Consider the following 18,382-nt stretch of genomic DNA (forward strand, 5'->3'; position numbering starts at 1 on the left):
TCTTTCAGTTCATTCAAACACCGATTTCTCAGAACTTTAACTTGAATGAAACTGTTTGGTTCGCGATGTGTATGGCAACGTGAAGCAGTATTCATCAGTTGCAGAATTCAAGAAAGTAATTCAATTATTATAGCACAACTTCAGAGTAACAAATATAGAAAATCTTAATGATTAAATGCCGAAAGGAATGAATGTATTCAAAAATTAACTACCAAATATAGTGTTGATTATTGCTTGACAATAACTTGAATAAAGCATTTTTTTGTAAACCGCATATTTTCTTGGTGAGCGAATACTGCCCATGATCGCATACCAGATAAAGATAAGAAATCCCATAGAAAATTGGACAAATATGCGATCATAGGTAGTATAAGCGTATGACAACACTTTTTTCATTACAACTGCCAACACAAATTAATAAAACTCGCCAGGGTTTCCAAATTTGGAGAAAAATCGATGCAGAGCGTTTGAATAAAAAAGTGGCCCTGAAATAATAGGGTGAACGTATTGTTGGACAAATTCTTCACGTAACAAACAAACCACGTACTAACAGTACCGTCTCTCAGCATAGGCACACTGAGCCTGGTCCAGGAGCCCCAGGGTTTTGAGGGCCCCGCACTGCGGAAAAATTAAAAGTGGTTTACTTTATAAAATCGACACTGGCATTGCTTTATCAATAGCCTAACGCATCATATCAATGAATCGGTAGCAAAGCAGTTCGAAATCGCACATTGATTCGTATACCATGTAATGAAATCATCAAAAAGCATCAGACAACCAAGCAGAATGATACTAGCGACAGGAAACGCATCACAGCAACATCAGAATAATATTGAACCAATTCAATCGTTGCACAATCATTTCAGTTCATTTTGAGCAAAACCAAGGAAGTATAGAAAGTTCTAAGGGACTAAGTCGTAGCGACTAACAGAACCCGATGGCCAACAAATCTCTATCTGGCAAGCGTTTTGCGGATGTTAACAATTGATTTGATTTTTATCATTTTTACATTTGGGACCGTCAACGAACAAATCCACAAAATTAAACCCCTCAACTCAACTCTTCCACTATGCCTGGACCCCCTCAAACTGGTACCACACTAATAATGTTGTTTTTGGCCTAAAAGAGGTCAATTTTCAAGCATTATAGAACTTCTTATCATACTCAACAGAAGCGACCCCATTCTTTTGGTCAGCAATAATAATATTTTTTCGTCATAATAAAAACCTTATGATCCTGAAATAAAATTATTTAAATTTACCAATGTAGTTTATATAGGTTAAATTTAAAATCTCAGTTTACGGTCAAACGAGAAACGCAATAAAATGTGAGCCACTTCCCTTACGGAGGATAGCTTGAATTAAACCTAGACACGCTGTAGTAAACAGCAGTCGGGTCTATTTGTTAACTGTATCATTTAGTTAGCTTTTAGTTACGTATTCTCAAGCCGGTCATTATAAACTAGTATACAAGACGTCTATTGAATTATTTAACAAAAAAACTGCCTCTACAAAAAAATCGTACACGAAGGGATATTGCAAAGAGCCCTTATTTTTATTCCTAAGCGAAAATGGAACATGAATAAACCTCAAGGCGATATGTGCACTTAGAATCAGTATTATATCGATTCATTTCAAAGGCGGCAAGGCTCGACGAAGTGGGAATTTCAATAGAAGAAAATATGTGGCTTGTTTCGAAGTTGTCGGAAGGAGGATAGCGACTCTGATCAGTTTCATCACATCAGAAATGTTGCATTGCTCACAATCAAAAAGTTCTAAACAAATCTAAACGGGACAATGTTACGCGTACTATTTTAACTCTCCTAGTTTCAAAACTAAAACTAGTTGTCTTAACGTTCAAATTTATTGTTTGCATTTTTGGACCTAACATGGTGTACTTGACTATTATTTCTTGGAAAATGCATTTCAAATTTCAGTTAGTTCATTTCGAAGCAAAACACATCATTTCTTATAGATTAGGCATTCGTTAGCTTTAGATCTATGAAAAGAGAAGAACTCCGAAAAAAATAACAAAAAATTCAATAAAAAAATTAACAACAAATACTTCTTATTTTATTTTGTCAGCATTGCGAGAATTAGAATGTGTAATGCTTTACTTTACTTAATCTCCTAAAATATCAACGTTCGCCCATATACGACGTTTGACAACTATAGTTTCGATGTTAAAATGTCCAGATTGATCATGTGAAAACCATACTATTAAAAATACCCAATAAATAAACAAATTAGCGCTTTGTTTACAAAAGCCACTTAACCTCATCGCGGAATACAAAGAATTTCTTTACTGATCAAGTCAACGTTCAAATGGTGAACGGTAAACTCGTCATACTTCAGCATCCCCCCTTGGCTAAAGCACTCTTCATTCTCAAACAACGTCATGCAACTATGAAGGTCAGATTTCCACTTATTAATTGTGTTAGATTACTGCTATATTGGGCAACTGCTATTTAGAGAAACGTCGCACAATATTTCTTGATTTCTAACCTTCAAATATCCTTTTATATATGCTATATTTCACCCTAAGAAGGAAAATTTGGTAAAAACCAAAACTTCTCACTAGGGTGAAAATTTGTTGATAAAACCAGTCTTCGCACTTGAGGGCACAAATTCTTATTTCATACACAGTTGCGTTTCGGCTTCGCCTCATCAGAAACCGACACTAACTTATCGTCGGAATAGATTAGCGCCGGCTTCTTTTATCTTTCCAACGGCCTTTACAATATGTCTCTTTTTTGAATTCTTAGATAGAAACACGATTCATCTCTACCATATTCTACTTTATCGTTTTTAACGCTATTCGCTTTACCTTAGAGTGCCCGGCATTTTGCCTGTTTTTGGAAATGCTGCGCATGATAGAATCACTTGCTAATAAATTTTCTGATCAAATCAGACCATCTTGCGTGTATAATGCCACCTGACGATGGAATCTATAAATATGTATTTTCTCCATTTATATTGATGCTTTGTGGGCCTACTTGGTTCAAATTTTGAAGTTTTAGAGTGTCGTGAAACACCATGCTAATATACATCTATTTACATCTGTACAATGATGGGGTCTCATAGTTCAATAGTGCCCAGGTGTCCCGAGTGGTCTTAAGACGGCCCTGCATACTAAAACTCCCCAGTTCTTTCTGAAGAGGCTTGGCATCGGTTTTATCCCGTATTTGTCGATAAATTTTCATTTCTTCAGCGAAAGAAAGGCAGGGTCCTTGTAATGTAAGATTGACGTCATTAAGGTTGCACAGAGAATGCGTAAAATTCGCAAACGAAAAAAGCAGTTTTTTCCACACCGTATGTCAGATCTGCATAAAAATCAATCAGCAGTACAGTAACAACATTCTACATACGCTGATTGATTTTTATGAAGATCTGACATACGGTGTGGAAAAAAACTGCTTTTTTCGTTTGCGAATTTTACGCATTCTCTGTGCAACCTTAAAGTAAAGGAGAAATATAACTAAACCGATATTTCGTCATACAATTCGTTTGAATAATAAAACCGATTCGTAATAAGCCTACGACTGCCATTACGCGGTTTTTACGAAAAAATCGTAATAAAAATAAAATCGTTTTCATACAACTACGAATTATTTATTATATTCTACGAAACTTATTGATAGCAGATTTACGAATATATTCTCTCAGTGTATACTATTACTTAACAGTTCGCACTAGGACAGCAGGTACACGTACGGTCAAAATCTTCTACCGCAATTTAACAAGCCCGAACGCTTGATCGAATGCAATACGTAATGCCGCAATTTAGTTGAAACGACTTCACAAAGTTTCGAATCGAGACATGCGAATCAAGATGCGGAATGCCATCACCTCTTTTCTTGTGAGTGAATTTTTTCGCTGCGGAGGAAGTAGCAGTAGAATACATCCGTTGGACATCGCATTGCTGCAAGTGTAATTTAGGAGGTCTTCTCATTAGTCAATTTCAAAAAATCGATTTTTTTTGCTTTGCTTATATCGTTAGAGTTATGGTGGATATACCAATAGCCGCATACTTAAGGAAAACTTTTGCTAAAAAAGATGGGTGGGTAATGTCAGAGACATAACCGGAGTGAAGTAGAATACACTTTAGACCGGTAAATTCTCCTCTGGAATAAGCAATTTCTATGCGATTTTGTCGACTTTAGCACATTCATAGTTTATTTGGAGTATGTTTGGAATTATCAAGTTGACAATTTGCAACATTCTTTGAAAATATTGTTGAACTTTTATGAATGAAGGCACGAAAACGAGCATTTGACCGTCGTCCTACTACCAGCATCAGAGAAGTAGCAGATCAGCATTTTTCGCTACATGGCCTGTACCAAACAAACCGCTCGTAAGTCCACCGGCGGAAAGGCTCCCCGCAAGCAGTTGGCAACGAAGGCCGTGTAAAAGTGCCCCAGTCACGGTTGGCATTTAGAAGCCTCATCGCTACCGAACAGAAACTGTCGCCCTGCGAAAAATTTACAGCTATCAGAAATCGAGCGGGCCTAAATTGTGACCCAAAATGAACCACAAACCAACAAGTTCTTTTCAGGACCAGCCAATTATAAAGTATTATTATTATAAATGAAATTTTCCATTGCCTTACAACCTCCCTCCCCCTTTCCTCCCGGCTTGAATTACTATCTATCTTGATGATGCTGTGCGGCGGGGGCACTAGTTTTTATTATAGTGGAAAATTTAGGTTTGCGCGTTTTTCCCAAAAGTTTTTTAGCTGTGCTGTTTTCAAGGAAGTTGCAGTTGAATTCAAAATAAAAGTTTATTTCTATTGTCAGAGATGGACCTTCCAACGAAAACTAGTCTGGCTCGCTTGGAATCGAATTGTACGGACCAACCACTGCTTTCACAAAATCTGTTATTTTCAGTAATTTTACATTCTACACAACTAGTCACAACTATTTCCAATCAGCGCAAAAATCGAAGGTTTTCATTCAGTACAACAGCAGATTTTCACTTTTAGAAAAAAACAGGCAACATTCTGGCCGAAAATTTTGAAACGGTGCACCTATATCGAAACGTTAGAAAACGTTCGATTTTTGTAAATTGAATCATTACACTAACCTGTGCCATTCTACTTGAAAGCGACGATATTGTTCACAAGTGGCTCACTTACCATTCAACGCTCTTGACAAGCCACTTTCTGATGCTTGTAATAACAAAACTTCAATTTCATTCTTTGTCGATAAATTGATGGCCCTGAAAAGGGCCATTTGTTTGGGCAGTGTTCGGAATTTACTTGGAGCTGGTGTATTTGGTAACAGTTTTGGTGCCATCTGAGACGGCGTGCTTGGCCAACTCTTCTGACCGCAGCAAACGGACGGCGGTTTGAATTTCGCGGGAGATGCTGCAAACGAACTGCTGCATGCCGATGCTGGAAACGAACTGAGCGTGAGCAACAGCCAGGGTTACCACATATACAGATTATTCTGTACTTTACAGATTTTTCTCGATAATTTACGACCAAGATTCTGTATGTACAGATTACAGATTTTTGGCTAAAATACAGATTTTACAGATTTTCAGTGTAGATATGTAGTACCCAGCATATCAGAAGTTCGGATTACACTTAAAAGGCACCCTATATAGTTCAGATCTTAAGAAACTACTAAGCCGTGGAACAAAAGTGCCAAATTTTGATATCATTTGTTCTTCAGACAAAGATTAACTAATTTTTCATTGTGAAAATGTTATTTTTTGGGAAGCTTCTAGTTAATTTTCGAATACAGATTTTCGATACAGAATTTTTCTCCCGCGATGCAGATTTCCAGATTTTTTCTCGAAAAAATACAGATTTCAATGTGGCAACCCTGGCAACAGCATGCTGAGTTTTTATACCTGACTACAGCACAATGTAAGCTCGTCCTTTTTTGTGTTGTCCTCAATATGTGTTCTTCGAAGCTCCACCCCTTCGTTGGTCGACCACATATTTTTGATAAAGAACAAAATTGAAATTGTGTTTCCAATACGGAGGTTATCGAACACTCAGGGTAAAGAGAGTAATGTAATACGGCACCTTGGTAAAATGTTTGAGAATTGAAACCTTTTTTGAATGCGCCTAGTAAAAATGTTTTCCACTTCACTCCAGTTTGTTTCTGACCATATTTGCAATTTGCGTACTGAAATAAATCATAATTTAGGGTTTAACCCAAATTGCTCCCCAGGGAGAAACAGTCCATGAAACAGAAAATGCAAACTTATTCTTTGAAATGAGTTTGGTGGCCCTAAAAAGGACCTTTTTTATAATGATACAAGTGAGTTCTACCATACAATGTGCGTCCCTGCCGCTACAGAGTATAGACGACATTCATTGAGATTTTGCACTTGGCGTGTTCAGTATAGGTCACGGCATCTCGGATGACATTTTCCTGCACACCATCAGCATTCGTAGATTAAATCGGAAATGCATTTTACATTACCACGACGAGCCAGACGCCGAATGGCAGATTTGGCGATTCCCTGGATTTTATCACGAAGAACCTTGCGATGACGCTTGGTAGGGAACGCAAACATGATACCGCTCATTGTACCGTCCGGACGAGCATGTTGCTCGTGTGGTAAGCGAGCACCCACTGATACAAAACAAGCTCGCGTGACCTGTATATATAACATTCCCGTATGTAATGAAACGCTTACATGCTCCTTTTTGACGGCTCTGCGTGGGATATGCTGGCAAATTGCGCATTTTCCTCGCTGTTTCCGAAGGATTTTCTAAAAATCCTTGTTTTGGTTTATTTATAGTAGTCGCACTAATTCCGAAATTTAATACGAAATACGTGCACAAATTTCCGATCAGATAGTGCAAAAATATTGCGATTTCGTCCCGTAGAACGGAAGATATTCGCATTTCAAGTCTGGGAAAATTTCTCAACTGAAATTTTTGAAGCGGGACCCCATATTGAAACGTTAGAAGTATTCTACTTCAAAATCGAATAGACCTATGGGCAATGTTAATACATTAAATGAAAGCTTTCAATCCCTACTTCATAGAAAAAATATAAAGATGGTTTGTTAACCAATTGATGTACACAAAACCGCTTGTACCACTATAGAAACACATGTACCAACAGTGGAGCAATCGCTAATTTCGGTTCATATTGTTGCAAATCCCATTGATTGCTTATGGGACTTGTAACTATAGGTACATTAGAACAACTATAGTAGAGATGGTCGGGTTTCAATTTTTTCGAACCCGAACCCGAGCGCATGAAAATTTAAAAATCCGAACCCGACCCTAGCCCGAAATTATAAAATTTGAAAAACCCGAACCCGACCCGAGCCCGAACATTTTAAAACTTAAAAACCCGAACCCGACCCGTACCCGAGAATGTAAATTTTGTGAAACACGAACCCGACCCGACCCGAGAATTTTGAAATTTGAATACCCGAACCCGAAAATTTAAAATATGAGAAGCCCGATCCAAATCCAACTTGCTAATACGGAGAATCAACCAAAGATCTCGAAGCTTTTTAGTTCTACGCACCCGAGATGGACCCTTGAATCAACTAAGAATAGTATAAACACTCGAATCTGAAGTAGCACCATACGCATTGAGTTATATCTGCATATGACAAAACAAATCACTGCCGAGTAGAATCCGCATTTATATTTACTATCATTGAACATCAAATTTGTAACGTTCTGAGAAACATATAAATCGTTGATATCTTAACCGGAAATTAAGTTAAATCGGCGGCTTACTCATGGGGAAACAGAAAGCTTAATGGTCACAGTTTCCATCAACTTTTGCCGTCGTACTTAACCAAAATTTCTGATTTTTTATCAGAAACCATTCCTGCAAGGCAGTTTCGTATAATTTATTACATGTATGAAATTAAGCTATGGCAATTAGCAATTCGTATTTGACAGTTTACATGACGTCACCCACGTTACTGGTTGGAACGGTTAAACCTGTATCGTTAATGGCTTCAACAGAACACACAAAATTTTTTCGATCAATTCGTTAAGTTTGTGGAAATTCATGTATTTTCATGAAGGAATCCAGATCATGCAACAGCTCAGCTCGGGAACAATCTGACAGAAAGTGCTTACATATATGAAGTACCACTGATTTGATAGTGGTGCTATTATCCCATCACCCTATGAGTGTCATGAACAACGAAACCTGGCGGAAGTGAAGCTAGGTTTAGGTCTGATGGAACAAAGACAGTCTCTAGAAAATAAATTTGGCCTAAACTATGTGCTTTTAAAAAAAGTGCCCTTTTTAAATTTGAGCCGCCATAATGACACCAAAGTACCACCAAATTTATGAGTTCAAATCCTGATTTTTCCGTTACAGTTTATTTTATTTTCAAGCAATATTTATCATAAACCAATTTGATTATTAAACTTCCGTGAAGACAGGTACAACCTATTTGTTTCATTTGACCAATTTAACAGTGCTCGCTTAAAATTTGTTTGGGGTACAAATGTATCCCACAAAACAGTTTGCGTTAGTGTTTTGTCATTTGTACATAATTCAAAAAAAAATTATATCTTTTTTTTAAAAGCAAAATATCGATACATAGTAAGCGAGAAAGTTGTGTAAAATTGTATAAGTTCCAACTCTGCCGAATAATAGTATCTGTTATTTAGTATAACAAAGTACTAGAGCAAAGTAACTAGAAAATGCGTTTGGACCGGTATCTTAATTAAATAGTCAAAACAAAACAGGTTACTTTACGAATGATTTAGAATAAAACTATCCAATTTAATTATAAATTTAATAAAAATTAGACATACTAGAGCGATTTTAGTTCTGGGGTACGAATATACCCCACAAAATCGTTTACGTAGAGAAAAAATCGCCGCGGCCTAAGTATCGGTTTTAAAGTAACTGTCGAAATTTATATTCCATTATAGAAAGTTGAACCGATATTTTCCGATAAATTCCTGTTGACTTGGTTTACTACTAATTATCATGAAAAATAAATCGCAAAGAGATTTTTGATGTGAAACACGTATTGTTGAATGCTCTCTCATGAATGTTCGTTTAAAAATTAAATAATTCAGACAGTTTGCGAGTCTGAAGAGACGGAATTTTATGCAAGAATGAAAAAATACAATATTTGAGCACCAGAAAATACGACGAATTCTAGCGATTCAGAGGTGCTAACATTTGGTACGGTTATATGTGTCATTCATTCGTATTACGAAGTACATATAATTCACTACTACAAAAAAGACTGCGTTTTGTGTATAGACGCAAACAATGCAATGAAATGGATCGGTTGTTTTTGTTCAAAATCCGAACCCGACCCGACCCCGATAATTTGTAATTTGAAAAACCCGAACCCGACCCGAGCCCGAAAGTCCAAAATTTAAAAATTGGGACCCGACCCGAACCCGAGAATTTCTAATTTGAAAACCCGGAACCCGACCCGAACCCGAGAAGCTTAAATTTACAAAACCCGAACCAGACCCGAAACCCGTCGGGTTCGGGTCGGGTCCGGGTTTCGGGTCCAAAAACCCGAACCCGACCATCTCTAAACTATAGGTGCAAGGGAGCTCAAAATTCAAAGAAAATCATTTTTTCATTAACTATTTGAGCAAATTTCAAAGATAACAGTTTTATTGTCGCATAATTTTAGTGCCATGAATCGATAAAAAAATATTTGTTGATGGTTGGTATCTTAGTTATGCGTATAACCCACTACTGCAACTATTGGTACACCTTAACTATAAGAGCACCCACCCTATTATCTGAGAATATTTTTTTAAAGTATAGTTGATTAACATATCATGCCTGTAAGTTTTTGTAATTTTATTTTATCCTTCTAAAAACTTTAAACCCATATCATAAAAACTAAGTTTTTCACAACTACGTGCACGATAACAATAAAAAAACTATAAAACCTTTGTATACAAATAAAACACGAGAAGTTAATTGTGCACAGACTTGACTAAAAAATTTATTTAAAATTCTCATATCATAATGTTATTAACGCATTTATTGCTAGAAAAGACCGAGAATCGAGATCTTTAGTTCAAAAATGACTAAAATAGGGTAGACGAGCCTTTATTCATCTCTTAAATAGGTATCTTCGTCTTTGCTTAGTTCCTAATAAGCAGTGCAGTTAAACATGTTGCCTGGAAAATGTAAAATGCTCGCGTTTGAGCGAAGCGAAAAGTCGAATACAACGTATCCTTATTCATCCTACCATTTGAGCTAATGCGTTGAATAGAGATAGCAGAGACTGCTCTAACTAATGCATTCAAATGGGTGGGATGAATAGAGGAGCTAAGATGAATTGGGGCGCAGTAACCCTACCTAAAATTTTAACTTACACTCGCCATAGTAGTCTATCATGTGAGTAAAATCTTTCTGAATAAGAAAATATTCTACTTTTTTGTTTCAGGTTAAAACTACTAACTGAATAGTGCCCGAATAAAACTTACGTATTCTTAAATAATTTCTACATTCTCACCTTTCCCTAGCGTTTGACAGATTGCGGTTAACTATCAGCACAACAAACTCTGTTACCAACATATCGCGTTCAAGCTGCATATAAACTGTTTAGAACAAAAAAGATCACTGTCGGATTGTTTAATTAAAGTCATCACGCCAAATAATCCATTCCAATATAGCCCATATCATTAAACCCACTTAAAAGAATCATGATTCGATTAGAATAATTTATTCAATAAATACGAGCGTAATTGCTGCTACCTACCATCGCCATTGGAAACACCTAAGCCTTCCTCAGTTGTATTGCATGAACCCGAATATGGCTGTGGGGCCCTTCCGGAGTTACCACCGGCTTTTTAGCGCTATCTACCAGATGCTTATACGGAACAGACCACGTACACTCCATGCCGGCTTTTTGCGCTAATCTGGAACTGCTCGATAATATCCCATGTAGGGGAGGAAGGGAGAAAACCGTGTAAACGAAACAAACACTGATGTTATCTACCCAACGACAGTCAACTGATCCTTACCTGTACTCGCTGGTGCAATCCATGCGTGCTACGTCGAACCCTAAATCACGTGCCAAGCGCAGCGACTGAACCGTTAATTGATATCCAATACCTCTGCGTTGGGCTTCGCGTGCCGTGGCGAGTATGGCAATCTGTGGGAAAGAAAAGCGGAAAACGAACGGTTTGTCTTGTGTAAGTTCGGCCTACAACGCCACTCACTGGCAGTGGTGAATAGTGGAACCGATTTCCGAAATGCTTCTGCGCATGAGCTTTTACAGGTAGGAACGAATGTATTGAAACCAAATGAAACTTACCTCGAAGATGCAACTTGTATGATATTTATTATGGAGTCGCGGTTCTTTGGCTACTATTGACCAAATGTAGAACAATTTTCTGAGCGGATCACACTGAACTTTTTCAGCTCGCTCTCGAAGCCTGTCACCATCCCATTCGCAGTTGCGTTGGTTCAGCGATATTCCTACGATTCTGTTGTCGGGCTCGACCGCAATTAGACTGAAACCTTTTCGGGATAAAAATCAAATTATTCAGGATGTATTATACAGGATCGATTGATTTATAGATAAATTACCATCTTTCAAATGATCGTTCAAATACGTCTCTAAGCAGGGACTCGCCATTGATTTGGTTATGTTTAAACTCTTCAACAGCGGCTCCTCGTCGTACAGATGCTCTCTAAGGAAATGCATGATATGTGGTTCATCTTGGGACTTTGCCAAACGAATACTGAAAGGCCTTGGAATGGACTGCTTTATGTAATTGGAAATATGAGATAAACTGACGTTTGATAGTACTGCAAAAACCTACAATTGCAGAATTCATTCCTCTGCGGTGCTTGATGAGCCATTGGTTGGACTTCCCAACGGTGTCCAACTGCAACAAATCGAGGCAATTCTTCTTCAGATCACTCACAAAGGATAGATTATCACGTGAAATTTTCAGCATTCGAAACATTACGGATATAGGTTGACGTTGTTACTCAAGAAGTTTGTTTATCCAACCGATTGCATGACATGCTTCGTTTTGTAACTCGAATGATTGTTTTTGTTCTTGTTCAGAGCAATAGACCATTAATGGGGATTTTTTTGAATTCAGTGCTCTGGAAAGTGCACTCCACATTGACAAGTGGGATCACTTGTAAATTTAATTTAATCGTAAATAAAACTGGATGTGGGTGGAGATTGAATAAAAATTAAAAAAAAGCGCGGGAAAAATAGTGATTGTTATATACCTAGCAATATTCATTTGTCTCCTTGAACATTGTTGTTGGACCAAATATAAACTCAAGATAGAGTGGTCAAAGGTTTTCCATGTACCATCTAAATGCGACCCCTCGAGAAACTCGGTTCACTGTCAGAATGACAGATCAATACCAAACTGAAGCGAAGCTGTGCGAAAAAGAACACAACGTCGATCTTTGCGGCGTATCCATAAATATAACAAACTGGGCTTTTCATAGTTCGGGAATTAGTTGATGTGCCTAAGTTAAATTGCTGCTATTGATGATTAATTAATAAATTAGTCTACTAAGTGACTGATATATTTTGCGTCAGATTCTTCAACGAAGTACCAAGCCGTTGTATTAGATTGTGTGGAGGAATTAAGCGGGTGGTGAACTCTATGAATTTTCTATTTTTTTTTGTGGAGTTAGGGAAATTGCTCGGGATACGAACTGTTAGAAACGGACGAGCTCACATTATTAATTCTGGCCATCAGTGTTTTAGAAATAGGTCTTTTGTAGTAAACATAACTGAACAATATTTTACTCGTCGATTTAGACAACATGTTTCTTTAATAATAAGATTGTTTGCAGCTTTGATTTAGCAAATGCTTACTATTATTGAGTTCAGCGGTTCACGGTTACTGATCCATCTTTTGTTAATGGTTTCTATGGGACCTAGTAATCTTGAGTTTATCTTTGGTTGGACATTATATTTTTTATAAAATGTACAATACATATTTTGTTGTAATATTTGAACCACATTAACGTTATTTCCAAACATGAGAGTCTTATTAAGACCGCAAAACGATCTGATGCTTGTGGAAAAAGTTATTAAGCGAAAACCGATTGATGCACTGAATATTGATGAAAATTTCACTTTTCATAGCATCACTGTTACTGACAGTCGAATTATATACAAAAATTTTAACTTTCTCTTATTATGTTCAAAAGAAGTCTCAATTTAACCCTCGAAGCTCTTGCGAAGTGGCCAAACTGTATAAATAAATGATTTAGACACATTAAGAGAAGATTAAAACAAAATTGCATATAATTGGACAACCAACAGCAGTGGTGCTAGAAAAAATGAATATTTTATCAAACGTCAGAGCATCAATCGGTTTCTGCACAATAAATTTTTCCTCAAGCGTCAGATCGTTTCGTGGTTTTCAAGACTTTGTTTCTTTGTTAAATTTCCTATAAAAGCCACATAATGATTTATTTTTAGGAAGTAATAGGCGACCCCTGGAGCAATTTTTTTGTGTTAAATTTCCCATACAAAGTCCCATGTAAACTTTAAACAGTGGGCGCAAAATATAGTTTCAGGAATCGAGCTAAGAATTTGCATAGTTGTTCTCGGACCCAAATGGTACCTAAAATGTTACTCGGAGCTGGAATCTAATTTTTGTCCCACCCTAGTGTACGTATGTATGCACACACATGTCATGTAATTATCTCAGCAATGGCTGAGCCGATCTCCATGAAACTAGTTTCAAATGAAAGGCCTAACGTGACAATTTGACATTTTTTTATTTTTGTTTTTGGATATGTTGTTTATTTTTTGAGATATGGGTTGATTTCGTTTAACCAAAACATTTTTCAAGCATATAACTTACAAATAAATATCGTCGCAGCCATATAATTAGAAATCTCATAAAAATACTTCTCTTACAAGCTATAGACCGTCAAAAACAGTTCCGGAGAGGTGGAGATATTAAACATTTTATATTGTTAGTCCCAACTCGCCAACTTCCGATAACTAAAAATGAGACCGTCACATACAGAGTATTGCTTTAGTGGTGTCTTAGGGGTAAAACTAAACCGATTTTGTGTATCGAGGTGTGATAAAAAATATCTACACGAATCAAAGAATTATATTCCGGAAACATTTTGGAAATTTACTCAATAATCAATAAACTATTTTTCAAAAACCAAACCTCTAGCTCCCACCACCGTCTCTATGAAAATCTAAATAAAATTACTTAAACATGATTGTATGTTGTCATCCGCACTAACATTTCTTCCCAACGCTCGCACCTTTCATACACACATTGTTACACGGTGTTCCTAAAACCGTTATTAACAAAAAAATGACCATAAATTTGTCATACGGCATTCGAAAGATACAGTATCCAAGTATCTTCTCAGTGAATTTCAAAATGATCCATCGAGGTATTCGAGAGAAATAGCAATTTGAAGTTTTATGACACGTTTCATAAGCCTACCAGCAAACACCCACGGGTTTGGTCCTATCTCTATAAACAAAATTTGTTTTGTTTACTTATTTAGTTCATGGCATTCGAAAGATATACTAATCAAGTATATCTCCTGCAAGTTTGAAAATATTTCATTGACGGAATCGAAATTTATAACGGTTTGGATGTGGTATGCGGTCATAGATGAATTTTCTACCAGACTTCAAGCGTGAATCCATGTTTGTCCATTGACTATTTAGATCGTTTATACGTGTCGCGGTTTTTAAAGGAAAACCTTACCATTTAATTACATAAATATAATGTACAAAAGGTGTTATTTATATGGTGCACTGAAAAAATATGAAAATAGGGTTGTCTACCAAACGTTAAATATAATGTGTAAATTAAAAAAAAATGGATAAAAGTCGGAATGTTTATTTCAAAAGGCCATATCTCAATGGTTTGTTGACCAATTCTAATTATTTGTTCATTATTGAACAAGTAGACGTTTCATCGTTAATTTTCATTAAGAAGAATATAAAATGGAGTTGCCTACTTCAAACAATAGACAGCATAATTATCCTCAATTATATGTATTATCACTATTTAGTGAATATCTTTGTATTCAAAACGATGACCTATACATTAGTTGAATGCAACGAACGCAAACTACAAATAATGGAAAAATAAAATAATAAATTTAAAAAAATATGAACGTATATGCTGATTCAGATCAATTTATGTTATGATAGGTTTTTGTTGAAAATTTTGTACAATCGCTGGTTGGGTTGACAGATGTTAAAACTGGTCAAAGGGGATGTTATTAGTACAAGTTCATCTGCTCATATCTCTAACTATTGTCAGTTTTATTGTCGAATTGAACTTATCATGAGAATTTGGCATTCATATGTTTATACAGCAATTGCAATCAACTAGTACATAAAAATGGATAGGCAGCTATTTTTAAAACAAAAATATTTACTAAATTATGATAATACATATAGTTGAGATCAACTATATAGCCTATTTATTGATGTAGATGACTCTGTTTTGTATTCTTCTTAATGTAAATTAACAATGAAACGTTTACCTGTTCAATAATGAAAAAATAATTAGAATCGGTCAACAAACCATTGAGATATGGCCTTTTGAAGTAAACATTCCAACTTTATTAATTCATTTTTTTAGTTTTCACATTATATTTAACGTTTGGTAGACAACCCTATTTTCATATTTTCAGTGCACCATATAAATAACACCTTTTGTACATTATATTTATGTAATTAAATGGTAAGGTTTTCCTTTAAAAACCGCGACACGTATAAACGATCTAAATAGTCAATGGACAAACATGGATTCACGCTTGAAGTCGGGTAAAAAATTCATCTATGGCCGCATACCACCACATACCATACCCGTTATAAATTTCGATTCCGTCAATGAAATATTTTCAAACTTGCAGGAAATATATCTTTCGAATACCATGTACTAAATAAGTAGACAATTTTTTTTTTGTTTGTAGAGATAGGACCAAACCCGTGGGTGTTTGCTGGTAGCCTTATGAAACGTGTCATAAAACTTCAAATTGCAATTTCTCTCGAATCCCTCGATGGATCATTTTGAAATTCACTGAGAAGATGCTTGGATACTGTATCTTTCGAATGCCGTATGACAAATTTATGGTCATTTTTTGTTAATAACGGTTTTAGGAACACCGTGTGTTTTGTTATTCGTAGCTTTCTGTCAAAGGCAATTGAAGTTCATAGTTGAAAATTAGAGAAAAACGTGATAAAAAAACTAATTTGTGTTTAGTGGTAATGATCATTAACATTTATTTTAACTATTTTTGGAAATTTCAGTAACTAAAAAAATATTTTTGAAAAGCTTGTTAATAGTATTTCACTGTAGATGTCAGTTGGTTTAGTGGAGTTAATGGGAAGTTTAACTTTTTTGGTAAAGTGCTTTGCCTGCCTAAAGGCGGTGTTGGGCAGCTGAGCGAAAAACTATTCAGTCTTTAGTGATTACTTATCGCACGGAAACTATTATTATGTGCCATTTTAGCTGAAAAAAGTATGTTTTAAAAACTATGGGCGAATACTGCTATTCGAATAAAGATGTCCTTATCATTTAATAATATTTAGGGGAGTCTCGGGCTAGTTGGAGGAATCTTTTTTTCTCCTTTTGTATTAGACATATGGCGTTGTCTCTAGTTCTGCACTTGAAGTACTGTGTAATACATTCTCCAATATGCTTATGTTGCATTACATTCTGTTTCGTACACGTTTTAAGCAATATTAAGCTTTCGAGCGTATTAGAGTAAATAGCTTATTTTAGTCACCCATCTTTGAGCCAATGTGTTGAACAAAGATGGGTGACGCCGCTCTAACCTACAGCTTCATATAGGTAGGGCGAAAATATGCTCATTATCCAAGGTGAAATTTTTAAATTTCAATGTTTTTGAGATTTAGGGTGAGTATAAAGCTTTTTCACGAATGACTAGATTTTTCGATAGCGTGCGAAAAGAACTTTCCGTTACCGTATATGTATTATATGTGACCCCAAAAACTTTGTTTTTTGTTTGTTTACCTCGGAATTTCATCTGAAGAATTTTAATAATGATATGAAGAATTTTAATAATTTTAATAATTAATGAAAACGAAGTACGCGCCGAATTTAAAATGCCGGAGTCTGGAAAATAATAAATTTTATTGAAAATATATCGCAGATATATTCACTGGCGGCTCCAGGGAGAAGCACATGACCTCCCCTCCCTATTCGACCAGAAGCTGTTTTGGTAAAAAGATATTTGCATTTACCTACTTCAATATGTCAATATTATAGAAGTGATCAACAAGGTGATCAGTTTTTTTTCGTAATACTTTACTAAACCAAGTAAAAGCTAATTAATTAAATTTGGTAATAAAAACAAAAAGAATGTGTGCAAGCCATACGCAAAGTATTGTTTCCGAACCACTTTTGATACGGAAATCTTGACACGGAATAAAAAAAGTAGGTACCGGTATATTCGGTACCATACAAAACTTTTGGTTAAATTATTTCTATTTGATATATCTAACGTAGAGCTAAAACTTGGCGAGAATCAAAATGCCTTCAGAAATCTATCCGATAATAATGGGAGTCAAATGGCACACTCAATAATAGATATACCTTTACCAGATCACTTCAAAAGGACATTCATTTTTTTATTTTGTAGCACCGTGCTATCATTATCAAGATGTTACGCATTACAGGCTAGATCATTGAGACATGGGACACATTCAAATTCGTGTATTTTTTACCCTTCTTTCAATCAATAAACTATCTAAGGTTGGAACATAGATAATTAGAAATTATTTCATGGGAACTGATACAATTAATTCGTTTTTGCCTTTCTCATATAGAAAGGTTATGCAATCACTCTAAAAACCGTCAACCTAATCCCGGCCGCGATTTTTTTTACTTATTCAGCCGTAGGTAGGATTATGCAATGAGGGATTGCTACTTTAGAATTGAAACTAGTTTAAAATTTCTTAACAAATTGAAAATTTTCGGCAGGGTCCGGACCCCCCGGATTCTCTTCCTTTATCCGACGCTGGTTTCAAGCGACGTTTCAGTATCGACATATAGCATCTCAAGATCGTGGCTGTCGATCCATTGTATGTATGTGCAAATCGTACTGAATATGTAATATTCATTTCCACCGTTGTGTTGAACATAACCAGCCATGGAATCGTAGTTTGGACAAATGAGAATGGCACAATTGCACCACTAGGTGGATTAAATCAGGTTTTTCTATATGAGAAACGCAAAAAATTCTGTGTGATCGCACTCTTAAACCCGCAACTCTGGAACCGGAAGTCGGATCAACTAAAAATTCAATAGTAGCTTATGAGAGCGTTATACCGTTCATTTGAAATCAGTTTAAGCGATTTGGTTCAGTGATCTCTGAGAAAAGTGAGTGAGATTAGAAAATACATTCACACATACATAAACACATACATACACCATATACATT

The 18,382-nt window shown here is 36.0% G+C and overlaps 1 protein-coding gene across 1 annotated transcript in view; it reads right to left on the reverse strand.

Annotated features, from left to right (window-relative positions):
- LOC131692815 (uncharacterized) overlaps positions 1-11,938 on the reverse strand; it is a 262,811-nt gene extending 250,873 nt beyond the window's left edge. The window contains exons 1-5 of the mRNA XM_058980106.1: positions 11,761-11,938; positions 11,525-11,702; positions 11,250-11,455; positions 10,957-11,087; positions 10,511-10,857 (exon numbers count right to left, since the gene is read on the reverse strand). Coding sequence (XP_058836089.1) covers positions 10,710-10,857; positions 10,957-11,087; positions 11,250-11,455; positions 11,525-11,702; positions 11,761-11,907 — 810 coding nt within the window. The 5' untranslated portion in view covers positions 11,908-11,938 and the 3' untranslated portion in view covers positions 10,511-10,709. Of the gene's footprint in view, positions 10,858-10,956; positions 11,088-11,249; positions 11,456-11,524; positions 11,703-11,760 lie in introns of the transcript that reaches the window.
- Positions 11,939-18,382: the final 6,444 nt, after the last annotated feature.

This window comes from Topomyia yanbarensis, chromosome 3, assembly GCF_030247195.1.
Source record: "Topomyia yanbarensis strain Yona2022 chromosome 3, ASM3024719v1, whole genome shotgun sequence".
Classification (NCBI taxonomy): Eukaryota; Metazoa; Arthropoda; class Insecta; order Diptera; family Culicidae; genus Topomyia; species Topomyia yanbarensis.